We start from the raw sequence: 25,652 nt of genomic DNA on the forward strand, positions 1-25,652 counted from the left end.
CTGAGGCTCCCACCCAGGGTACCCAACCCGCGGGGCCGCCTCTGTCCGTCTTTTCCCTTCTCACGGGAGGAGCCCCCGCCAGCCAAAGGCAGCAGGTGCTTCCACAAGACGTCACCCCACGCCACCCTCATTTGGTGCCGGCTTTTCTCCCTCGCTGGAGGGTTGAGGTGGGCGCTGGTTCACCACCCGTGGGCTTGGAGTGACACTTCCCCACCTTTCCAAAGGCGAGAGTGAACGAGCAGGGCAGTCTGGGGGAGACTGAGACAGCCTTTAATCAGGAAACCTCAGGGAGGGAGGCAGGATGGCTGGTGGCACAGTCCCAGGGAATCCCAGGCCCTCTCCGACTCTTCTCCTCCAGAGCGGGGAGCTCAGCAGCCCGACCTTCCTCAAAAGACAGGCCGGCCGTGGTGTCCAAGGAGGATACTGACCATGGAGAGTGCCGATTACCTGCTCTCACAGCACGTTCCAAATGCTTCTTGGGGACAAGGCTGCGTGGGGCCCTGGGGACTTTCCATCCCTCCAGGAGCCTTGCAGAAGTGAGCGTCGGGTGTCACTGGCCTCATTGGCCCCAGAGCCTCCCCGCCAGCGCCCAGGGCTGCTGGCCGTTTTCTCTGTCTGGCGTGTCCCAGGCACGGCCCTGACCTGGAGGCCTGCTTACCCGGTGGACTCATCCTCCCGTGAGGTCCCCGTGGCGGGCCGCTGGGGGCTGGATCTGGCCGCGGCTGCGAGGGCTGCAGAGAGTCTGGAGGTGGCGGGAGAGACTCTGCGAGGCCTGAGGAGGGTGGCGGCGGTCTCTGAGGGGCTGGGGGCCATCGTGGAATGGGCTGAAGCTTCAGTCAGGACAATGGCAGACAAAGAAGGCCTTCTGGTCACTGTCTGGGCCCCAGAGGCTGAGGCTGAAGGCTCTGGAGTAACAGGAGGAAGCCTAGGAGCCCCGGGCGGGGCTGGAGGTAGAGTGGAGGCTCCTGGAGGGATCGAAGGCCCTGGTGAGGGCTGGGAGGCCCCAGGCTCCCCTGGGAATGTGCCCCCAGGCCCCAAAGGGGGTGAGGGTGAGGCCTGGGCTCCTGAGGGGCTCGTGGGTAAAGTCTGTGCGTTAGACAGGTTCGTTCTGAGATGGAGCTGGAGGACGTGGAGCACCGACTTCTGAGGCAGCACTGCTGGGGGGCCTGGGCAGGAGCTACAGTTCACCGGGGCCTCAGCATCTCCACGGGCACTCCGAGCTGCTTTGCCGACCTCCACCGCCTTCCTCTCTGGGCCATCTAGAGAGAGGTGGAGGAAACAAGATGCACTGGGGTTCTCCCGATGGCCGAGGCGGCCCCAGGACGAGCTGCACGGGGAGGGATAGGGGCTGCTCACACCTGGTAAGGACCAGTGGCCCCTGCCTCCAGGGGGAGACCAAAAAGGAACCATGAGCAGAGGGAAGCAGTCCGCCAAAGTCACTCTGCCAGGCCTTGGCTGTGTGACCTTGTATGAGGCGCATAACTCCGCTGGGCTTCTGCGTCCTCATCTGTAAAATGGGCATCCTAACAACTCACAGGGCCACTCTGAGCACTGACTGAATGGTGCGCGTGGGAAATCCCAGCCCAAACCCGGATGTTAACCACAGACTTGGGCTGATAATCCTGTGCCAGTGCGGGAGGCTCACGGATTGTAACAAATGTCCCATCTGGCGTAGGCTGTTGTTAGTCGGGGAGGCTCTGCCTTCGCTCACTTTTGCTGGGAACCGAAAACTGCTCAAAGAAAATAAAGTCTATTGAAAAAATAATTTCTTTTAAGTCTCAGCCTGGAGCCTGGCACATCATAAGGGCTTGATATATGGGAGGAGAACAAGCAGAGGAAGAGGCTAGGCACAGAGAACATGGGGTGGGAAGAAGCACAAGAAGGAAGAGTGTTGGAGAAAGGTATATGATCAGGAAGAGACAGATGCTGTCAAGCCCGGAAAATCTGGAATGGACTGTATTTTAAAAATCACCTATAGGATGGTCACACAACTCTGAACCTGCCTGAAGGCATCGGATTGTATACTTCGAGCGTGTGAATTGTACGGGATGTGATCTATACCTCAGGAAAACTGTGACTTTTATGAATTATCAAAAGGAAACAATTCATATTCTAGTGCAACAAAAAGTGCTTTCTCCTTCTATGGCGCTCTTGTTAGGAAGAGGCGCGTGCGAACGTAGCCAAAGCAGTGTGTTCCAGGAGAAGGGGCCCGGCTCTGCACCTCACCTCCCTGGGCCTCTGTTTCCCCATCTGGAAGCAGCAGAGCACAGGGGAAGGAATCAGAGACCTGGGCTTGAGCCCAGCGCTGCCAGCTAGAGTGCAGCCTTAAGACAGAAACCTAACATCTCTGAGCCTCCATTTGCCCATCTGCAAAATGGAGATATAATCACAGCTGAGGTAACACGGGTCACACGCTCCACACGCGGCCTGGCATCTTAGCTAACGATTAGTCTCTGGACTAATCAGGGGGAATAATCACCATCGGCTTGCTGAGGAGTCTGTGGCGGGTTAAGTGAAGCAAGATCTACAAAGTGCTCGATGGTTCTCAAAACAGGGCTATAGGGGCTCAGGATGCTTCCAGCCCCCCCAGTCCTGACGGCAGCTCTTCTTCAGCCACGGACCTAAAGAGCGACCCTAAATATGGAGGATCCTCTTCAAAAGGCCAAAGGAGTTAAACAGGTATTTCATCCAAGAGGAAATCCAGGCCACAAATCAGTAGAAAAATTCAATGTCTTCCTGGAAGTTTAAAAAACATAAAGCAGGGGCACCTGGGTGGCTCAGTCGTTAAGCGTGTACCTTCGGCTCAGGTCATGATCCCAGGGCCCTGGGATCGACCCCCGCATCGGGCTCCCTGCTCAGCGGGGAGTCTGCTTCTCCCTTTCCCTCTGCTGCTCCCCCTGCTTGTGCTCGCTCTCTCTCAAATAAATAAAATCTTTTTTAAAAAAGAAGCATAAAATAGCCACATTTAAGGTACTTTATGGACATGTTAAATCAGAAAAATTCAATTCAAGACACACAGCGTAGAGTTGGTGGGAGTATGGGGAGCCAGCTACATCATGGTGAGTTTCCTGTTTCTCGAGGACCCTGCTCAGATGAGGACCCCCATCTGGTGCCGCGCTGTCCTGCCCCAGGAGGTCCCACACCGCTCCCAAAGCTCCACCACCCAGTACTCCACCTGCTAACCACAGGGCCCCAACCATGTGTCCTCACCACATGCTGGCTGTGTGACCTCGGGCAGAACACATTCCCTCTCTGAGCCCGGGCTTCGCACATCCAGCCCTTTACAAGGGCTAGGTTTCTGGGAAGAAGAGTAAAGTGCAGGAAGACACGGAGAAGCTTCAGGACCCAGAGGCCCACTTACCTGGGCAGAAGGGACAGCAGTCCCCGGGGGGCCCAGAGGGGTCGGAGCAGGCCCGAGGGCAGGGGACCTTCTCACAGCTCACCTCTCCCAGCTGGGGAAGCACAAGCACACACATGAGGAAGCCCAGATCGTCTCCCCTCCTGTAACAGTGCCCCTAGGCGCCTCTTCCACCCACAGAAAGATCCTGGGATGGAGGCTGACACAGTAGGGCTGCTTTAAGGAACCCACAAAGAGGGAGGATACCATCAAATCCAAAGGCATTCTAGCTGCTGTTTAAAGTTGGGAAGGCAGGAGGAAGATGGGCTTCTGTGGCCTAAGGGGGCTCAGAGTTTCGCAAAGGGACAAAAGGCAAGCAGCAGTCCCCTGGCTGGGCCGCTCCCGAGTCCCCAGGCCCAGCTTACCTGGCATGTGCACTGGGTACAGGGCTCATCGTCCAAGGTGAACACCTGGCCGTTCACCACCTTCCTTCCCTCGTAGTTGCAATCTGCAGGGGTGGAGGAGACCAGGCCGTGAGCCAAGTCCTCCCCGGGAGCCTGGGACGTGAGGCAGCGGCTCCCCCACTCACCTCTGCACACCGGGCAGCACTCCCCATCAGGGTGGAAAGGGTAGGTGCAGGTGATGGGGCAGTCCACAGGGGAGCAGGCCACGGAGCCCAGCTGCACGACACAGAAAACACACGAGTCCCTTTGTTCTGGGCTGCCGATGGGACACTCGGGAAGGATGGCCACAGAGCCACTGAGTGCCCATCGGAGCCCCCGTGGTGCGGAGACAGGTTCATTCACTCAGTCAAGAGTCTGTCTTCCTGACAGAACGCAAGCCCCATAGGGCCAGGGGCCTGGCCTTGTTCACGCAGCTCATCTGTCAAAAGGCCCTAGCGGAACAAACCCACGAATTACCCGGGAAAGGTGAGCACCAAATACCAAGGAGAGAGAAGGACCCAGAGCCTGAAGCTCCCCGAAGCATGTGAGTGAACAGGCCCACTCAGAGGCCGAGACGTTCGGCGCTAAGCTCCTCTGATCCCGCAGACCTGTCGCTGGCCACGCTGCGTCCTGACCCACTGTGAGCAAGAAGCTCCACCGGCATCGAACGTTTCCAGCAACACAGGCAGGAAGGCCTTTCTGCCCCATTTTCCCAGTCCTAAACAATACAGACAATCCCATATGCTTTTTCAGACTGAGAGGCAGTCTGGCTTCGGGGCAAAGTGCACCTCCGAGATCACGGCCTCGGGATACCAGGATTCCGTTCTTGGCACTTCTCGCTGTGCCTCATTTTTCTGACCCACAGATGGAAAGGAGAGTGGCTCCCACCTCACAGGATTCTTGCAAAGATTAACTGAGCTCATGCAAGGAAAGGGCCGACAGCCAGACTGGCACACGGTAAGAGCCCCATCGTGTGAGTCTGAGACCGCAGCTCAGAGTCCTAGGCTGGAGTCCCTCACCTGTGCTCAGGGAGCACTCCCACGCTATACTACAAGGAGCCCCCCAGATGCCCTCTGGTCACCCAGAAGCAGAGGACTTTTGCCATGCAGGCTTAAAAACGATTTCTCTGGCCCTGGGTAAAGATTCACCCCAGGCAGGGCTAGAGAGAGCCAACCTTCCCCGTGACCCAGAGTGACCCTTCTCATGGAGGGCTCTGGATTGCGCCTCCAAGGTCCAGGAGCTGGTGTCAGCCCCTGGGGAGTCTCCACAGACAGGGGTCAGGGCTGGGGGGGCCGTACCAGGCAGATGCAGCTCAGACACGGGTCCAGCACGGATGGGAAGGTCTGGTTGTTGTAGAAGATTCTGCCTGTGTAGGTACAGCCTGCCAGAGAGAGCACGGGGGTGAGCGCCCGCCGGGCAGGTGGCCGGTGACCAGACTCCTGCCAAGGGCTCAGGTCCGAGAGCTTTCTGGGTAGCAAAGGTCAGGCCAATTGCCTCCCCAGGCAGTCACCCCGGGGTTTGGGGAAGGGACAAAACACAGGTCTGGACTGGGTGCCACCTCTTTTTTTTTTTTGCCCTGGATTTAGCAGAGGGATCAGAATGTTTCCACTTCCAGGGAAGGGAGTGTTTCCTCCTCTGCCCCTCCCTGGGCAGGATCAGGCCAGAGGGGCTGGCCCAGGCACCACTGCCATCCTCTCTGCTCTTTCCCCCCCAGCCACTCAGCCAGTCCCCACCTTCCAGAACATTCCCCCACACCCCTCCCCTGGGCTTCCCCAAGCCCACTGAGGTCTGATCTGAGTGTTGCCACCTTGATGACATTTATCACATCCTAGGAAGCAGAAAGCAGGTGATAGGACAACAGGGAAATGTTTTAGAACATCTGTATGTTATTTGTTAGATACAGACACATGTTATAGACCTGGGACATAGAGACAGAGACACTTCACGAAGAGAGATTAGAAAAACAAAACCACGAGGCTAAAAGTGATAAGGGGCCCTTTTTAATTGTTTTTATTTTTGCTTTCTGTATGTACTTCAGTAAAATGTTACTTCTGAAATCATGGAAAAGCGGAACATTAATATAAAAAAAGAAAGCAGCATTGTTATGTTCTCTCACTGTTCCCTGATTGTTTCACAGGGATGGTTCCTTGGTCCCCCCACCCGGGCTGGAAGCTCAGCGTATCTCCACATCTGCTTCTGGCACCCAGACAGGGCCGGCCTTGGGCAGACGGCTTTGTATCTCTGAAGCCTGCGTTCATCATCTGTACCACGGGCTGGCCCCGTGGGGCTGCGGGGATGAAGCCCGTGTGGTCCATCCTTTGCACAGAGGAGCCTGGTGCAGGACAAGCCCAGAAGCAGGGGGAGGGGGGCAGGATCCCGCCAAGAGGAGCAGGGGGTGCTGGGCAGCCCCCCAAGGAGGAAATTACCTGCAGAACAGTCCGGGCAGCACTGTCCAGGGATCCGAATTGGGTGAGGGCAGGAGTCTACGCAGTCTGTCCTCTTGCAGCTCACTGAGCCATCTGCCTGAAGGAAGGAAGAACTTCACCAAGACCCCACCTGTAACACCAGGCCCCGCCTCCCTGCCCCACTCTGCCCTCCCAGCACCCCCCACCCCCAAGAAAGGACAGCGCTGCAAACTGGCCGAGGCTTGCCATGAAGGGAGGTGGCGGGTCCCCCACAAAGAGGACCGGCTCCTGGGGAAAGGGGGTGTGAGCCTTCCACGAAAGCCTCCCTATCTAAGGAGAAGGAAGGTCAGAGAGGGGTTTCGGTCTCCGTGGCTTCCTGTCCCTCTCCAGCACCAGCCAAATCTCACCACCACCCCATCCAAATTCTTTCACTCAGCTTTTGCCTGGAACCCTCGCTCACCCCAAACCTACGGAGTACCATAAAATCCTATTTTTATAGAAAACTATTCCACCGGAAATGTCTATTTCAGAAGACAAAAGCACCACATATGGTTTCTTTCTTTTTTTTTTTTTTTTTTTTTGTCTAAGACTCTGAATGTTGATGAAGCTTTTGTGTAGCTTTCTCATACTATGAGTGCCCTGGATCAGTCATAAAGGGGAAAGGCAGCGGATATGCCCTCCTCCCAACTGTAATTCCGATGAAACGCTTCCAAGTTTTGCAAGGGTCTAAGGCTTTTTCACAAACGGTGCATCCGAGACACTCGAAGGCCGTGCCTCTTACACACCAGTCACCCGGGGGATTAAAATGCAGATTCTGAGTGTGGAGGTCTGAGTAGCCAGACCTCTGGATCTGGAGATTCTGCACGTCCAGCAGGCACCACTGGGGCACGGACCTCATTTTGAGAAAGAAAGCTCTAAGCTCCAATGGACGAAAGGCTCTTCTAAAGCAAAAAGGAAAGCCAGCGTGTACTTCAACAATGAGCTGTAACCAGTGTTTCCTGGTAAGCGGCTGTATTTGCATCTGGGCCCATCTGACTCTAAGACCCGCGCACCGTCTCCTTATCCGTTTCGGATGAGCTGAGGTCACAGATTCAGGTCATGAAGGAAAAACCCTGCAGTGTCGCAGGAAAGGCCCGAACCACGGAGCCTCAGGTCACCCCACTCCTTCAGTTATCCGTGCCCAGGGAAATTCTACCCTTGGGACCCCTGACTCCTCCCAAGCAGCAGGTCACACCCCCTTCTGTACAAATGGAAGCTGCCGGCATAGGAGGGAGAAGGAGGGCAGGCTGAGGTGGCCCAGCTTCGGGCGCAGCAGGGAGGCCTGGCCAGGAGGGCCCGGTCAGGGCCGAGGGGCTGCTCGGGGTGAGGCAGGGACAGCCGGAGGGGGGAGCAGCTGAAGGCGTGCAGGTTGCCATTCACCTGGCAGATGCATAACTCACAGGGGTCACCGGGAGACCAGATCTGTCCGATCGGAAACTCAACCCCGTTGTCGTCCAGAGAGCAGCCTGGCCAGGGGACAGTGAGGGAGAAAGCGCGGGTGGGCACAAGGGCCGAGGAGGGCCCTGAACGCCTGCCCAACCTACAGCGTGCCTGCCACCCAAGGACAGCCGCCTCGGCTCACTCCCACCACAGAGGGTCCCGCAGAGCGTCCATCGCCCCACCTGCTGGGCCCAGGGGCTGCCTGCAGCTGCCGATCCAGCTCCAACATTTAGGGAGTTTTCCCCCCAGACACGTGCCCGGTTCACACAGGCAGCTCACGCAAACAGATGCTTACCTCAGAGCCCGTAAATGCGCACTTACACACAGTCGCACAAACACGCACCCTCCCAGAGACATACGGGAGCAGATGCCGCTCCCACACACACAGACACGCTTCCAGAAACACACACAGGGTCTCAGCAGGTGAAGCGCCGCCGCCCTCCTGGAGGGCATCCAGGCCCCAGGTGGGGCAGAGGCCGGCATGCAGGGCTGGGGGCCCTCACCTGTCATGGGTGTGGGCTCCCGGCAGGCGAAACAGCACTGTCCAGGGCCCAGCCACCAGTCCTCTCGGGGGCAGTCCAGGTCTGGACATGGTGTGAAGGAACATTCTACCTCCCCATTCTGGAAGAGAACCAAGGGCACAGGCCAGTGAGGGCAGCTCCCAGCCTCGGGCCGTCTGAAAGCTAAAGAGGAGGCTGGCAAGCGGCTGTCACCCTCCTAAAAGTGACAAAGAATCTGCGGGGGGTGGGGGGAGGAGTAGGAGGAGGGGGGGTGGGGTGATGTGGGGGAGGGGGGCAGAAGTAGCGGGGAAAGGCTGGGAGCGTGTTCTGGGATGTCCCGGCTGTTGGGCTGGGGGTCCCTGCCTTCCCAGGCTGCAGCCCCAGCCCCACTTCCCCTCACTTCAGCAACAGCCTCCTGCTCTCCCTCCAGTCTGCCCTCACTCCGCGGCCAGAGAAAGTTCTCGTGCACCAGTGGGATCGCACGGCTCCAAACCTAAAACCCATCAGCAGCTCTGCCAAGCCCAGAGCCCTCAGCCTGGCCGGCAAAGCCCTTCATGACTGAGTCTGAGGTAGAGGCTATGGGGCCCCCTCCTCCCCAAGACCCCTTCCCCTAAGTACTGCCCTTGGCTGACAGGGGATGGGCCCTCCAGGTACCTGGACGGTTCCTTCTCCCCCCACTCCGCTCTCCGGGAGCAGAGAGAACATACACAACTGACTGATGCCCAGCTCCCTGGCCTCTGGGCACAGCCATCTCTGCCATGCAACTCACTCCAGAGCTCCCTGTGGGATCAGCCTGAGACCCCGTTGTCCCCTGCCTATCCCGCTTCCCTGGCTGGCTTCTCCTGAGAATCTTCGGAAAATCACTTACAGGCCCCAGGCCCTGCTTCTCGGACCCCAACCCAAGCACCATCCCTGTCTGCAGCGTCTTCTCCTGCCTGACTTGTCTCCCACATTCTGCGCCCCAACCAGAAGGGACACCTTCAGGCCCTGACAACAGGCCACACGCTCTCACCTCCTGCCATCTGCTCATGCCAGGCACCTGCTCTGCCTCGGATCCTCTTCTAATAAATTCCTCACCCCTCAGATCTCGACTTAGCACCTCTCCCTCCAAGAAGCCTTCCCCTCCAGTCAGGAGCCCTAGTCACCTGCCCATGGCCCACCTAGGCTGTGGGCCCCCTGAAAGAGGGGACTGGGGCTGTCCTGTGCTTAGCTGTGTCCCCAGCACTCAGCATTGCTCCAGGCATACAGTAGGTGCTCTATAAATAGTTCTGCTGAAGGGTGAACTTCATGGAGACTGTGGGTAGCCCTTGGTGAATGCAGGTCCCCATAATGCCTTTGCTGCCTCAGTGTCCCTTCTGCTGCATGGCAGCTCCTATTCTTCTGGTCGAGGCATGCCAGCGAAGGCCTGTGCCCGGCCTCTCTCCTGCACCCACCTACCTGGCAGACACAGGTGGTGCACTCGTCACCACCCCCACTGAACACAGCCCCGTCTGCGTACCACCGGCCGTGGAAATAGCATCTCACTGCAGGGGAGAAAGGGAGAGGCAGCTCAAGGTCTTTGGGCTGGGGCAGCTAGAGAGAAAGGGGAACAGTGGGTCGGGGGGGCCTTGGGGAAGCTAACACACTCCCACCATGCTCCACAGCATGCACCACGCTCAGGGAGCCAACCATTCCCCTCCAAACCCTGACACAAACTAAGCTGCTGCTTAAAAACTGATGGAGAATGAACCACATGTAAACTAAGATCCTTAACCAAAAAGGGAGGGGACTTCCTGAATCACTAAAAAGTAAGAGAAAAGCAGAAATGAAAAGAGACTGCCCCAGGGGTTCCTGGGTGGCTCAGTTGGTTAAGCATCTGCCTTCAGCTCAGGTCATGATCCCAGCGTCCTGGGATCAAGTCCCGCCTTGGGCTCCCTGCTCAGCAGGGAGCCTGCTTCTCCCTCTGCCCCTCCCCCTGCTTGTGCTCTCTCTCTCTCTCTCAAATAAATAAATAAAATCTTAAAAAAAAAAAAAAAAGGAAAGAAAGAAAGAAAAAAGAAAAGAGACTGCCCCAGATGCCTAAGACAAGGTCTGGCGCCGAAGCCATCCCCTGGAGACCAGGAGAAGTCAGTGAAAACCTCTAATCCGAGGATCCCCCCACCGAAACAGTCCGCAAGCTAGCCCAGGCCCACCTGGCTTAGTCAGACTGCCCTGGGTTCAAATCCCAGCTATGCAACTCAGTGGGGAGGGATTTGAGGCAACATCCTTAATTTCTCTAAACCTCAGTCTTCCCATCTGTAGAATAGGGTTGATAAGAGCTGATAACGGTTACTACTTCATAGGCAGTATATTAACTATTCAAAAATGTCTTAGCTAAAAATAACATTTAAAAGTTAAGAAAAACATTTTTTTAAAGAACACCAGCTTTGCAAGCAGGTAGGCTTGATTTCAAGTTCTGTTCTTGTATTAACTGGTTGTACGTCTCTGGGCAGTGAGGACCTCAGTGAGCCTCGGTTTTGTCACCTATACAATGGGGCTCTGAATAGTACTCCCTCGAGGCTGAGCCACATGGATTCAATGAGATCAAGGGCTGGCAAGCAACAGCACAGAGCCGTCAGGGAACATTCGTGATGATGATGAGGTCATCCCAGGAAAAGAGAACCACATTTTTAACAAAGGACCAACTCATTAGTGGGGAAGGGGAGACGCCCTCCCAGCCTCAAGACAGAGCCATGCCAAGGGTGGACTCACACCCCTTCCTGGCTGTGTTGAAGGCGCCTCCTGGGGCGGGGAGCCCTATCTAGCATCCAAACCACTGTGCACATAGTAGGTGCTCAATTAAACTGGTACTTTGAAATGCTCCACTTGATCTGAGTTTCTTTTTTTTTTTTTTTTTTATTTGAGAGAGAGAGAGAGAATGAGAGACAGAGAGCATGAGAGGGGGGAGGGTCAGAGGGAGAAGCAGACTCCCTGCCGAGCAGGGAGCCCGATGCGGGACTCGATCCTGGGACTCCAGGATCATGACCTGAGCCGAAGGCAGTTGCTTAACCAACTGAGCCACCCAGGCGCCCTTGATCTGAGTTTCTAAAGCAAAAATCAATCCCTATCCTCTGCTCCGCTCACCCTGCTCCCAAAAACACACAAAAGAGCTAAACTACCCCCCACCCAACCCCCAAAGAGTCACTGACCTGGAACACAAGTACAGCAATCTGACTTCAGGGAGGTCTGACAGGGGCCGGGAGGACACTCGGGGGAGATGCAGGACACATTTCCGGCCTGACGAGGGGAGAGATGGTGCTGGGTGGGGGCAGAGGGGAGGAGGAGAACCAGGCCCTCCCGCCTCTCAGCTCATTCCCTATTTCAAGCCACTCCTCAGGTCTCCTGCCCAACCCCAAAGCCTCCTAAAGGAAGCCATCCAAGATCTCTGAATGCCACCACGGTGACAACAAGGACAGTGTGCAGGGACCCAGGTCCTGGTGTTTACTACGGTGTGCTGAGAACATCCTCCCACAGCATACAGAAGCTCTGGAAGGATGCCGGGGAGAGGCGAACAGAGGTTACTCCACCGGAGACACCTTCCTGTGCATCTGAGTTTTGAACCAGGTGACTCTATTGGCTAGTCAAAGAATTAACTTTAAAACTAAATTTCAAAATTTGAAATTAAGGCAAAAAAAAAACCCACAAAAAAACAAAAAAACAAAAACCCTCCTCTGGAGCCAGCCAGAGCTGAGAAGCAGTGTTTGCTCCTCCACTGAGTCATGTGACTTTGGCCAATGTACGTCAGCCCGCTGAGCCTCAGTCTCCCTATCTGTGAGGAGCTGGAAACGGCGCCTCCATTGGGGCTTGCGGAGGATTCGTGCCACATGACCCACGAAAGTGCTCGGCCGCTGCATATGCGTGGCACCCGAGGGGGGGCTCGGTAAAGGGTGGTGCTCATCGTCTCCATGCCCCGCCCTCTGCCTTCCATGACGGCTGCCACCCTTCGCCACCAGGCCAGTGATGGTCAGAGGGAGGCAGTGAAGGGTGGGAGGAGGAGCCCAAGCCATGGATACAGAGAGACCTCGCCTCAAAGCCCAGCTCATGCCTCCGTCTTTTCATCTGTAGAACAGGGACAGGAAAGCTGACCCAGACGAGCTGCCAGGAGCCACGGGTGAAGTGACAGAAGAAAAGCCCCAAGCCCCGAGCCTGGTAGCACGGAGTGCTCCTAATCTAATCTGTGGGACAGCACCTGGCCGTGTCCGGAACATAGTAGGTGCTTAGTAACTATTCTTAGAGAAGCAAATTGGCCTACAGCAAAATAATACTCTTAACAAGCTGAGCCTGGTAATAAGCCTCCTCCGTCCCAAATGTGGATACCTTTATTGTGCTGGCAAATATTTTGCCTGGAGGGAAAAACAGCCTCCCTGGTGGGAAGTTTCCGAGGGAGTTCCATCACCTCCCCTTCCTAGACAGATGGACCCTGTTTGCCTGCTGGCTCTTCGCTGCTCAGCACAAGGCTCCTCGACTCCACAGACCCCCCACGCCTTTAAATTCGACAGGTTCCACCCAAAATCCACAACCTGGGAACTGTCCCTCCATTTGACAAGCTCACCTTTAACAAGCTCATCTTTCCCTCCTCCTCTAAAACCCCCAAAGGTTAGGAAAATACCCGCAAGGCTTTGGGGCTCTTGTGATGCTCACCAGGCAGACACACACAGTGCAGTTCTCGTTGGGAGGGGAAAACACGTCCCCTTCAGCTCGGATGACGCCACTGTCAAAACAGCCTTTGAAAGACAAACAGGAGTGGAGGCATCAGACCTCTTCAAAGTAGAGGAAGCTTGAGGTCTCATTACTTTTCCAGGCGTAATGTACCTGGAACTTTCTCTCACCAGCCAGGACGCCCCAGGCATGGCAGATCCAGGTACCCAGGACTGTGCTGTCCTAGGACCCCTGGAGAAGTAAGCAGGAGACACCCACAGAAGATGGCCCAGGAGGGTTCCATTCATGTCTGTAAACCCCGGACTCTATTGAGAACATGGCATTTTATTCCCATATGGCAAGAAAGGCAGCCAGGCAGCCCTGGGTTCAAAAACCTGGTCTGTCTGTTCAGTTAACCTGAGTGACCTTGGACATGTCACTTAACCTCTACGGACTCAGTTGTCCTTACCGTAAAATGGGAACACTACCACGTGCCCTGCAGGGGCCTTGGAAGGATCCACAGCCTCACACGTCAGGTGCCCAGCCATTCACATTCAGGGCTCAGTATATAGTAGGAACATGGCAAAAGGTCACGATTATCATTAAGAAACCACTACGTCTATTCTCATTCTAACCCTTCAGAAGATGTCTTCACTGCAGCGTCTTATCCCCAGAGCTTCAGAGAACACAGAATTTCAGGCCCCTCCCCAGATCTACGGAATGAGAAGCTGTGTTTTAACAAGATCCCAGGGATCCCCCTGTGGAGTGAGTTTGAGAAGCTCTGTCAAAGGACTCGTGAGGATTTAGGGTCTGTATCCCAACAGCAAGGGGAAACAAGTGAAAAACTGTAAGCAGGTTATGGGAGTAAATTGGAAAGGGGACAGACGAGCGCCTGGGTGGCTCAGTCGTTAAGCGTCTGCCTTCAGCTCAGGTCATGATCCCGGGGTCCTGGGATCGAGCCCCACATCGGGCTCCCTGCTCGGCGGGAAGCCTGCTTCTCCCTCTCCCTCTCCCTCTCCCCCTGCTTGTGTTCCCTCTCTCGCTGTGTCAAATAAATAAATAAAATCTTTAAAAAAAAAAAAAAAAAGGAGCGAGGACAGAATTTACAAAGGATTACTCTCCTGGCTGTAGGAGGAGAGTTGGGGCAGGGTAGGGGGACTGCTGGGTAGATCTGGAGAAACTCACTGAATGAATGAATGAATGAATGAATGAATGAATGAAGCTCAAAAGGATCCCCAGAAGATGAAAAGTTCCCCCTGAGGGATACCACAGCATACACCAGTGGTTCTCAAAGTGTGGTTCCTGGACCAGCAAGAGCAGCATCACCCGGGATCTTGTTAGAAATGCAAACCCCTTGGGGCGCCTGGGTGGCTCAGATGGTTAAGCATCTGCCTTCGGCTCAGGTCATGATCCCAGGGTCCTGGGATCAAGCCCCACGTCTGGTTCCTGGCTCGGCAGGGAGCCTGCTTCTCCCTCGCCCTCTGCCTCTCCCCTACTCATGCTCTCGCTCTCTCTCTGTATCTCTCTGTCTCAAATGAATAAATAAAATCTTTAAAAAAAAGAAATGCAAACTCCCAGGCCCTGCCCACACCGGATAAATGAGACCCAGGAATTAACCTCCAAGTGATTCTAATGTCCCCAAAAGTTGGAGAACAGCCTTTCAGCTGCAGAAGGGCTGGGGAAGGGAAGAAGTCGGACCATGTGGGGAACTCACAGCCTTCCCCAGACCAGCTCCCACCTGTACACGATGGGCAGCACCCCCCATCTTTGGAGGGAATCGGGTGAGAACAAGCAGCTTCACACGTCACCTTTTCACAGGTCACCTCCCCGTTCTGGAAGCAGAAGCAGGAGTTCCAGCCATCACAAGGCCCCGGACACCAGACCCGGGCAGCCCCCAGGATCCCTCCCACCTACCTGACACCAGCACTGGGAACACCCAGGCTCTGTCCAGCGGCTCCCTGATTCATACATGGCTCCCAGGTGCCAGCAGGCAGAGAACCCCGGTGCCATCTGTGTGGCTGCTGGGCCCTTGGGCAAGGGCGGGGTCACCTCCTGTAGTCGTGAGGGAGGTCCGAGGGTCCCCAAGAGGGAGGCACCAGGCACGGGGGTGGCCACCAGGGTGGCCAGCAGCCGAGTTGGGGCGGAGGGCAAGGATGTGGGTGGCACAGGGGTGGGAGACAGCAGGCTCGTGGTCCTGACCCCAGGTGGGGGCCCCGGAGCCCTGGAAGGAGGGCTGTGTCCGGGGGAGAGGGCAGGCCGGCCCGCCTCTGGGGGCAGCAGAAGCATCTTGGACGGGTGCTGCAGGGGCTGCAGGATGGCCGATGGGGCCAGCACGGCTTTCGGGAAAGCTGAAACGGAAGACCAGGGGGCTTAAATGCAGCTTCTCCACCACCAGTCACTGGATGTCTCTGGACCAGTTTCTTCATCAGCAAAACGGGTCTAATACCACCAGTTCGACCCAAGACCACGGGGGCTACAGTGACGATCGCACAATGGGGATGGAAAAGCACCACAGGAGCAGGCCCAAGTGACAGGTTGGGAGTGGGTCCCCTGCTCCCGCCCCCCCCAGATGTGGCTTCCCAGGAGGGCATGCTGAGGTCGGGATGAAGGAACAGTCTGGGGAAAGCTTGCCGTGGACTAGAAAGAGCATGCTCAGTATTTAGATGACCTTGTACGCATGTTTACGGGCGCACTGCTGACGTATGTCAGAGTGAGCTGACCCCACACTGCCCAAAGTGTCCCTGGGAGCCCAGGCTCCCGGACTCCTGTCACATGCTCCTCTATCATTTGTTTTCCCCTTTTACCATTTGCAAGAAAACAAAAGCGCTAGGGAAACGGTAAAATGACAAGGGAGGATGAGGATAAAAAAGTGGAAGGCGTAAATGAGAAAGTGAAGAGTTGGAAATAACAAGATGAATTGAAAAAGAATGGATGGAAAAGGAAGAAGGCCCAAGGCCGGCAGGGTGCGGGGCCTGGGAGGGCCAGGGGCGGGGCCTGTGTGTGAGGAGGGGCCCGGGAGGGCGGGGCGGGGCCCGAGAGGGTAGGGGTGGAGCCCGGGAGGGCAGGGGCGGGGTCTGGGTGAGCCGGGGGGCGGAGGGGGTGGGGCCTGGGTGGACCGGGGCGGGGCCTAGCGTTGGGTCGGCGCCTGGGTAGGTGAAGGCAGGGCTGGTCGCTCACCTTCACAGGACACGCGATCAGCTCGGAGCCTGAAGCCAGGTCGGCAGGTGCACAGGAAGCTGCCCACGGTGTTATGGCAGGAGTGGTGACAGACTCGCCTCTCCAGCGGCCTCCGACACTCGTTTACATCTGTAGGAGAGCCTCGCTGCCAACAGCTGCCTTGTTGGGGCGATCGACCCCTTCTTCCAACATCCCTAAGCCCAGAAAGCTGGGGAAGTCTCCTTGCCATGTTCTTATAGGGTCTATCCCTGCCTCAGGGTGTGGGACGTGACTCAGACGTCTAGGAGTGGGGCTGAAATCCCTTTGGAAGGTTCATACACCCAGTTGGCATTTAATGGATGCACCAGTGACTCATCCCCCAGCACTACCCAGCGATGGTTACGCCCTGGCTGGTGGGGATGAGCCCCGCTGGGAATCTCATCTCCAAACCTTCCACCTTCCCACGTGTGGGTAGGGGATGGTGTGGCTCCTTCTGAAAAAGAGTCTCAAGAAACGTTGCACTGCTCAAGGTAGGCTTTGGGACAAATACCAAACTCTGCCAGAACAAGGTCTGTTTTCAGGCCCATGGGACCCCACCTTCAACCCATGAGCCAAGCTTAAGCCAAACATGCCAATCCCTTTCTGGAAATTTCCGCTAATGGGCTGAGAAAACAGGGGTCTCCTTCTAAACCAGAGGAACCAAGACATAACATGCTTTATTTACCAAGGGGAGGAAAGGCAGCCAAGAAAATGGGTGAGCAGAGAGGAATCCTTGGGGCGTATCTGGGAGAGGGGTGGAAGAGAAACATAACAGGATAAAAGTGGCACGTGGCCAGGAAAAGTCCAAGACAGGGTCTTTCACGAGGAGCCACGCCAACCCCAGGGAAAGGCAGGCTCTGAGCAAAGGCTCAAGTGCTTACAGGCTCCAGGCGGCCAGGAGGTCCAGACCGCTGGCCCTTCCCTGTCCCTGGGCTCGCCCTGCCCATCTTCCTGACGGGCATCCTAAGTATGAAGATGATAGGGTCCCCCCACCTTACCTACACAGGAGTGCCGGTTGCCATGGAGATGGAAGCCGGGTCTACAGGAACACCGGTAGCTGCCTATGCTGTTTTTGCATCTCTGCTGACAGGGGGTCCCGAGGCATTCGTCAGTGTCTGCAAGGGACCAGCGCAAGGCTGCAGCTCATTTCCCCATGGAGTGTCAGAACCGTGTGCTCCCCTCTTCCTCTCCCGTTGCCATCCCCTCCCCCACCCAGGGCCGTGGGAGACCCTCCTAACCCCTCCTTTTCTCACCACCCACATTCAGCCTATCAACGAAGTCCTCTCTGGGTCAGCCCTCTTCTCTCCATCCTTACTGCCCTACCCCAGCCTGGGCCACCTTTGCCTCTGGTCTGGAGAAGAGCAACAGCTTGATGCATCTCCCCTTGCTCCTCCCAAGCCTTGTGCTACAGTGTCCTGGATAATCTGACCAAACATCTGGGCCACTCTCTGCTCCCACAGGCATCGATGCCGCACCACAGCTCACAAGCCCTGGACGGCCTTTCCCATCTTCCCTGTCCCCCACCTTTGTTCTGCCACCTTCCAAATGCACCATGTTCTTGTGGGCCTCCCTCTTTGCCCATGTTCTTTTGTCTGCCTGGGATCCCTGTCCATCTTGTCTGGGGGAAAACTCCTACTCATACCTCAAAACTCAGCTTCTATAGTACCTCCTGTGTCAAAGCTTCCCCATGCCATTGTTTGAAATTGTGAAAAACTGGAAATAATGTATATGTCCATCAATAAGAGAAGAGTTAGTCCACTGTGGGATCGTTGCACTGCAGAGCCCCAGGCAGCAGTTAAAAAAAGCAAGGCCGGTCCATTTACCCTGATGTGGAGAGATCTTCAAGACAGATTGCTGAGAGGAACAAGCAAGCAGAGGCTCAAATCCCAGCTCTAACATGATCTTGGGCAAGTTACTTAATTTCTTTAAGCCTCAGTGTTCCTATCAGGAAAATGGAAATAAATAGTACCAGCCTCACAAGTTCATTACGAGAAAGAAATGAGAAAATGCATGTAAAGTGCTTAGCACGATGCCGGAATCCAGCTCTGCACCTGTTAGCTGCTCATCCTATCTCTGTGAGTGTGTATGTGTGTGTACACGTCGTGGGGATAGGCAGGGAGGACATGCATCAGAGCAATAACCAGGTGCTAGGGTGAGCTGTGTTCCCCCAGATGCACATGTTCAAATCCTAACCCCTCATGTGATGGGATTTCGAGGTGAGGCCTTTGGGCAGTGATTGGGCTTAGATGAGGTCTTGAAGGGGGCTCCCTCATGATGGGAGTAGTGCCCTTATAAGAACAGCCCTCAGAGCTTGCTCTCTCTCTCCATGAGCACACAGCATGGAGACCGTCTGCAAGCCAGGAAGGGCTGTCAGCCGAAAGTGAACGGGCTGGCACCATGACCTCGGGCTTCCCAGCCTCCAGAACCGTGAGAATAAATTGTTGTGTAAATGGCCCAGTCTGTGGGATTTTGTTATAGCAGCCCAAGCAGACTAAGACATCAGGGTTGTTCCCGTGGGAGAGCGGAGCGCAGGAGTAGCAGAGAGGGTCTGGAGGTAGCCATTTTTAAAACTTATTTTACAATTTATGACTATTTCAAACAATAAAAACAATACCACACTTTCACGGGGGATCTTTTGCCTTATCTGCCTCGCTTCCTTCTGTAAGTAAAAGGCATCTTCAAGGAAGAGGTAATTATGTTACAAGATCTCCCTCATCCTGCTCACTCAGGAGCAGAATCCTTCTCTTCCTGGGGCTCCCCCAGAACTTACCCCTCACCCCAATGTCCTCCTGCCCCTCCCCACCAGATGGGGCAGCCAGGCCGCCAGCAGGGCAGATGGAGTTAATGAAGGCAGTGGGTGAAACACCTCTCCCATGGCCCTCCCTCATCTCCGTGGCCTCCTCCGTCCTGCCCCTGGCCCTCCCCTAGGCCTCTCCTGCCCTATCCCGCCACCCTGCAGAGCCAGCTCAGAGCAGGGGCCCTAGAGTTGGACATGCCAGGATTCAAGCTGACCCCAGCGCTTCCTGCTGGAATGGCCTTGGGTGACCCTCAGTTTCCCCATCAGTAAAGCAGGGAATGATAACAGGATCTGCCTCGGGGGACCGGGAAATGCAGTAATACATGGAGCGCACACACGTTGGGCTGGGCGGGGCCGCCATGCCTTCGACTCCAAGCCCAGCCGCCGCGGCAACGGCATCATCATTACCTGTCCCCGGGGCCACTCACCTTGGCAGCTGTGGCGGTCGGCAGCCAGCTGCATGCCCGGCCCACACTCACACACAAACCCGCCTTCCGTGTTCACGCACTGGCCCTCGCAGGAGGCGCTTAGGCATTCATCGATGTCTGCGAAGAGAGAAAGTATCCTTGCACAGACCACTCTGCACGTTGTTTGCGTACAGGGGAAGAAAAGCGACCCCACAAGGACGCTGTCCCCAAGCAAAGCCTGCCTTCAGCAGGGGGGAAACCACCACCCCCCCCGACACACCCCAGGAAGAAAGACCAGGCACCACCAGGAAAGTCATCAGCCATGAGGGAACCACCAGAGAGCAGAGGCCGAGGGGCCAGGCTCCTTTGTGACCCACACAGACCAGAGGACAGAGAGGACGGCTGAGACAGAACCATTTCCAATGGCCCCACCGCAGGGCAACCCTAGCAGGGCAGAGAGGAGTGAGCAGGAAGGCTGATTCAATTCCATTAAGTGCTTATTGAGCACCACCTGTATGCAGCAGATCTGGAGGAGGACCGCTGAGGACACAAATGTGACCAAGACATGGCACAGACTCTCTAACTGGTTACAGTCTGATAACATTAAGAGCCACGCCACATGCCCACGAGGCCGGAGGAACGCCTGGAGGACAGATGGGCAGAGGACCAGGAGGCACTGGGAGGAGAGAGAGTCTGAAGAGCTTCCTCCCGCCACCAGGCTGGCCAGAGCTGAGGTTCCTGCTGGGGCAGCGGGAGGCTGGAGCAATGGGTTGAGGCCCGGCTGTGGAGTGCCGAGGAGGCCCTGAGGCTTCTGCCCAGGGTGGGGTGACTAGATCCAAGCAGTCCTTTGGGGAAGTTCAGGACTGTGGGGTGAGGGGCGCCACCGAACAGAACTCCCCACCCTGGTTTCACGGCCTCCCTTCTCTAAGAACCACGGCGGCTCTCTAGGACCTACAAGATCTGTGTCTCCCACCCCCCGACCCCATGCCTGCTGGACACCTTCATTCTCCCCACTTGCTCTCCCCACAGCCAGCCCCTTGGGACCACACCCACCGCCTCTAGAAGCCCACCCTGACTAACCCATCCCACTGGGATCCCTCATGGTGGTGCCCCCCCCTCCCCCACCTGGGGCTAGCTTTGACAATGTTCTCTGGCTGTCCCCAGTTCCGGTTTGCCTCAGCAACAAGAAGTGTGTGCAGAAAGTGCTCCCCAGGAAGCATTCAGGGGAGGATGAATTGCTTCAGCCTTCCTCTGATGTTGCAATGAGCCCCGAGCACCAAAACTCCTCAGTGAGACCCTTGACCCAATGGTTCTCCCTCTGAGAATAAGGAGAGAGGCTGATGAGAAGCCTCTTTACTGCAGCCTTTACTAGGAGTAGTGAAACCCTGCAGAGAACCTACAGACACGGCCGCAAAAAATTATGCCGTAAGGACTAGTCCCCCCCACAATATAAAGTGAGAAAAAGAATAAAAACTCTGCATAAGGTATGAGCCCAATTTATAAAACACACACATATGCACACCTAACACACACACACACAGGTACACACACTCACAAACACACATCCAGGGAAAAGGGCAGAAGACACAATTTCATTTTAGTAACAAATATCTCTGGGTAGGGACTTTGGGGACATGTTAGTTTTCATCTTCTACCCTTCTTTTACTTCCCAAAAGTTCCAAAATAAGTTATTTTTTACTTTCATGTGTGCAGAAGAAACATTATTTTTACCAAGTCAAAACTCAAAAAAAAAAAACCCCAAAAAACCAAGGGTGGGGGCTTCCTTTCAGCTCTCTGGAAAGATATGCAAGAAACTGGTCCCAGTAGCTGCCTGTGAGGACGGTGACAGACTTTGCCTGTAAGAACGTTTTAGAATCCCAAACACACAGCACTTTTACAAAATAAGTATTGAGGTTGGCTTTCCTCGTCTTTCAAACATCACGATCCCAAGGGAGCCTTCCGCGGTCAACCCACCTGCAGTGCCGGTTATCTGCCCCTCCGTGGGCCCGGCTCCCGGCACCTGGCCAGTTACGGCCCCATCACATGGGACCGTGGTTATCCTGACCTGTCTCCCCTCCTCCTGTTCAGAAGCAGGGACCAAGCCACCACGCGTCACCGCAGTCCCTAGCTCAGTGCCTGGCCCATAAGAGGTGCTCATTAGCAGAAGGGGCCCATTTCTTGGGTTTGCCTGCCTCCCTGCCCACGCTCCCAGCAGAGCTCGGCCTCGCTCGGCCTGGCCTGCATCTCTCCGGAGACTGTCCTGGCAGGATGGACAGACGGACGGAGGAGGAGACAGAATTCCCGCCCGCCGCACCCCCCATGGCGCCCAGGTCTCTCACCAGTACACCTGATGCCGACAGCCGTCTCTGTCATGGAGAAGCCCACAGGGCACACTCGGGCCACCTCCTGACAGCCGCCATGATTACAGGTAAGGTCACAGCCGTACTCTCCACAGGGTCCGTGGGCTTCTAAAACAGGCACCACACCCGTGAGCACACCGCACGCCGCAGTGCCCGCCACCCCCACCTCACCGGGGCTCCTCCTAAATCCTGCTGGGAAGGTGGCCCTGGAGGCTTAAATCCAGCTCTGGCACTTACTAGCCAGGTAACCCTGGGCAAGCCACTAACTTCTGTGCCTCAGTTTCCTCATCTGTAAAATGGGGATGAGAAGGCCTACCTAAGTGGGTTGCTGGAAGATGATATTCTAAGTAAGACAAAAGCCCAGTGCCTGGCACATAGTCGCAGCGCCAAAAGAATTCTTCCCATCAGCCATGGCCCAGCCCCGGTTACCTGGGCAGGTGGCTCCTTGCTCTCCATCCTGGCAGGAGCAGACGTTGGGAGCAATGCAGATGCCACTCCCACAGCCAAAGGAGCAGAGGGCTGAGAGGAGAAATGCAGGTGAGGGAGTGGGGGCCCTACTCAGGCCAGCCCAGGGAGCCAGCGCCCTGCTGGGGAGGATGTCTGGGGCATGGGAACAGGCACTTACGCAGGGTGCAGTGCCCGCTGCCCACAGAGGGGGCCCAGCCAGGGCAGCAGCCACTCCCGAAGCCCGAGAGGCAGACGTGGGGGCCCAGCCGGCGTCTAGGAGAGAGGAGAGAGCACTTGCCACATTTCTGTTCTGGGTGAGGGATTGGCCTGCCGTGCAGTGAAAGCCTCCCAGCCAGTCAGTAAGTCAGTCAACAAACAGTTCTTAAAACCCACCAGAGGGGCAGTGGGAAGTTCCCAAAGAAAAATGACCCAGTCTCTCCTGGAGGCAGGACAAAGACAAAGGTGTGAGAGAACAGACAGCAGCCTCCTACAGAGACCTGCCATGTGAACACGGAGCAGAGTGGCTGGGGGAAGGGGGGCGGGGCAGCCTCCTACAGGGACCTGCCACATGAACACGGAGCACAGTGGCTGGGGGGGTGGGGTGCTCAGAGGGGCCTCAGCACTGAGGGGGAAAGATAGCAATAGATGAAGAGCCCCAGGCATGGCTGCCATAGGGCCTTTGCACTTGCAGTTCCCTCTATCAGGAAGGTTCTTGCTCAGAAATGTACCCAGCTCACTCCCTCCTTTACCCAGGTCTCTTCTCTGCTCATGCGCCTTCGCAGAGAGATCCATCTTACCCACCCTTATCTTGCTTTATTCTTCTTAACACTTACTTCCTGGGACCTTAAATTACTTATCAATTCGTTGATTCGTTCATTGTCTGTCTCCCCTCTCATTCTCTGAGGAGCAGGGCTTCATCCTTTTTGTTTCCCTCAGTGTCCAGAGCAATGCCTGGCACATAGCAGGTGCTCACTAAATGGCTGTTGAGGGAAAGGTTGAGAAAGGAAGCCAGCAGAAAAAGGAGGAGGGCAGCCCCAGGGGAGCCAGAGATGTCATTCCCCAGGTGTGGGTGCCAGTAAAGGGGAGCCAGAGTGCCCGACACTGGGTGATGCATGGCAGAAGAGCCATGAACGAGCCACTTTCCCCTCCCCCAGGGGCGCTGGGCAGACAAAGACCCAGGTGATAACAAAACAATGTAACCAGTGCCCCACAATGGGACAGGCTTTGGAGTCCCGAGGAGGGTCAGGGGAGGTTTCCTGGAAGGCCAGGATCTGGGCTGAGACAGGCAAGAGAAGGGGCAAGCTGTGGGAGTGGAGAAGGGGAGGGAGCAGCAGGTGCACTGCCCAGCCGGGGTCGGAGGCGGTGACTGGAACTGGTCCTGTGATGGGCTGGGCAGAGTGATGGAGTCCAGCCCGCTCTTAACTGGGAATCCTGGCACCACGGAAGAGGGACAAGAAAACCCTCCCCAACTGTGCGCTCCCCCTGCTGGGAATATCCTGCCGGTCAGGCAGTGTACGGAGCACCCCCCAGGTGCCAGGGGCGGCAGCAGGCACTGGGGGACAAGGATGGCGAAGGCAGACTCGCTCCACTCAGGGAGAAGAGCTGTCAAATGTGACAAGTACTCTGGGAAGGAGAACTGCGGGCACGTGGCAGCACAGAAACACCTGCAGCAAACTGTGCCTGGAGCCTCAAAGAGACGTTTCCTTCTCTGAAGTCATCACAGAAGAAGCAAGGAAGCGGGGCCCTGGGGGGTGGGAGGTGCCGGCGGCCGCGCTGTGTCCCCACCGCCCCGGCTAGAGCCATTATGGCGGCAGCCTGGGAAAGCGGAGCCCGCAGCTCCTTCTCAGACGGGGCTCCGGAAGGATGCCCCGGAGGCTGGTGGAGCCGCACCCTCGGGTGGGCGGGGGCCGAGCGCCCCAAGGAGCCTCCTCGGGCGGGCGCTGACGGGGAGACAGGTGGCTGGAAGGCTCCGAAGCGCCGCGGAGCCGGGCCCATCTGGGCAGGAACTGGCGGTGGCTGCGGAACACACGCGCGAGCTGCGAGCCCGGCGGGGCCGCCCCCCTGCGCGCCCCCCGAGGCGGTGGCCGCGGGCCAGGCCGCGCGCTGACACCGTGTTCCCTCGCACGGAGCATCACGCACACACGCGCTCGCGGCCCGCGGCGGCCCGGCCTTCGCCGGGAGGAGACTCGAGGGGAGGGTGGCATCCATCGGGAGAGAGCAAAGGGGCAAACACCCCGCCCCCGCCCGCGCGCACACACAGGCGGAAAGCGAAACGTAACCCAGGGAGAGCCCGGCGGTTCCAAGGTCCACGGCGAGCGTGCAGCCTGGACGCAGGGGAAGCCCCCAGCCCCGGAGCGGCCGCGCCGGCCGGGGAGGCCCGTTCGCCAGCGACGGCCAGCCGCTCCGGAGACCAGGTGGCACGTCCCGGGCTGCCCTCGCCAGGGGTCCACGCCCCAGGGCAGACTCAGAGGGGCTCACGCAGCGCCTGGATCTCCAGCCCCCCCCGCCACCGGTCCTTGCCAGGACAGCTCCCGCCCAGAGCACAGGCTGCTGTCTCTTTGTCCGGACCCCCTGGGCTGCGCCCGCGCGCGGACAGCGCCCCGGAGGGGAGCCCCGGCCGGCGGCTGCCGGCGGCTCCCGGGAGCCCCTCTGCCCCACGCCGGGTGCGCCCCCGCGACGGGACAGGGGAGGGGCGCGAGGCGCTTACCTCTCGGCCGCGAAATGCCCGGGCGGCTTCCTCCCGGTGTAGCCGCGGGCCGGGGCCCCCGGCAGGAGGAGCGCGACGCAGGCGGCCCGGAGGAGCAGTCCGGCCCACATGACCGGCGGCGGCGGGTCCCCCCGGCTTGGCTGGGCTCTGGCGCGGCGCGCGGGGGAGGGGGCTGCCGGCCCTCGCCCCTCCTCCTGGCGCCGCGGGGAGCGAACCAGCGAGCCCCGAGCTGGCACGCGGAGCGGAGCAGGGGGGCTGGGGACTCCGAGAGGAGGGGCCGGGGGCCGCGAGGAGACGCGGCGGACGGCTGGGGGGGGTCTCTGGCACCTCGGAGCGAAACACACAAAAGGTAGCGCCGCCCGCCGGCCGGTGGCCTCTGGGGGAGGCGCGGAGCCCGGGGCGGGGGCAAAGATCAGGGACCCCTGGGGGCGGGGTTTCAGCCTCGGCCCACGCCCCCTGCCCGGGTTTGGGAGTCGGCTTCCTGCGAAGGGGTGTGGGCGTCAGACTGAGGCCGGGGGAGGAAGGAGACTGCCGGAGCAAGGCTGGTGCTGGAGGCTGTGCGCCCGGGGAATTGCTGGTCTCGGTGGAGCCGGAGTTGCCAGCGTTGTCCCGAGAAGGTGGGACGCTGGGTCATTTCGTTGCTGGGCAGTTCTAGGCTGGCTCTCCGCCTGCCAGCAGCAGGTCTGCACACTGGTCCTGGGTGTGCGGGTCAGTGGATCCACCCCTGGCCAGGGGGCACTAGAGGGTCTTGAACCTAGAGGCTCCTCTTTGCCCCCTTCTGCAGCTGCCCCAGGTCACAATCAGAGACTGGGAGGCGGGCAAGTGGTGAGCAGGTGGAGGAAAATCGGGATCATCCAGTGGGAGGAGGCGGGAAGGATGACCCTCTGCCTTGTGTAGGAGTCCTCCCTAGGCACCCAGA

General features: G+C 57.4%; 1 protein-coding gene across 1 annotated transcript; it reads right to left on the bottom strand.

The window, feature by feature from the left end:
- Positions 1-219: 219 nt before the first annotated feature.
- Positions 220-24,843, bottom strand: VWCE (von Willebrand factor C and EGF domains). Its single transcript, XM_035012955.1, has 20 exons — positions 24,734-24,843; positions 22,205-22,299; positions 22,009-22,098; positions 21,559-21,687; positions 19,241-19,357; positions 17,014-17,130; positions 15,998-16,126; positions 14,735-15,168; positions 14,559-14,652; positions 12,824-12,906; positions 11,332-11,419; positions 9,602-9,687; positions 8,168-8,285; positions 7,605-7,690; positions 6,207-6,303; positions 5,079-5,161; positions 3,927-4,017; positions 3,763-3,845; positions 3,362-3,452; positions 220-1,259 (listed from the first exon to the last, which is right to left on the bottom strand). Exons 1-20 carry the CDS (start codon positions 24,841-24,843, stop codon positions 655-657), a joined length of 2,826 nt encoding a protein of 941 aa, XP_034868846.1. The 3' UTR covers positions 220-654.
- Positions 24,844-25,652: the final 809 nt, after the last annotated feature.

The sequence above is a fragment of the Mirounga leonina genome, unplaced genomic scaffold, assembly GCF_011800145.1.
Source record: "Mirounga leonina isolate KUSES-001 unplaced genomic scaffold, KU_Mleo_1.0 Mir_166, whole genome shotgun sequence".
Lineage (NCBI taxonomy): Eukaryota > Metazoa > Chordata > Mammalia > Carnivora > Phocidae > Mirounga > Mirounga leonina.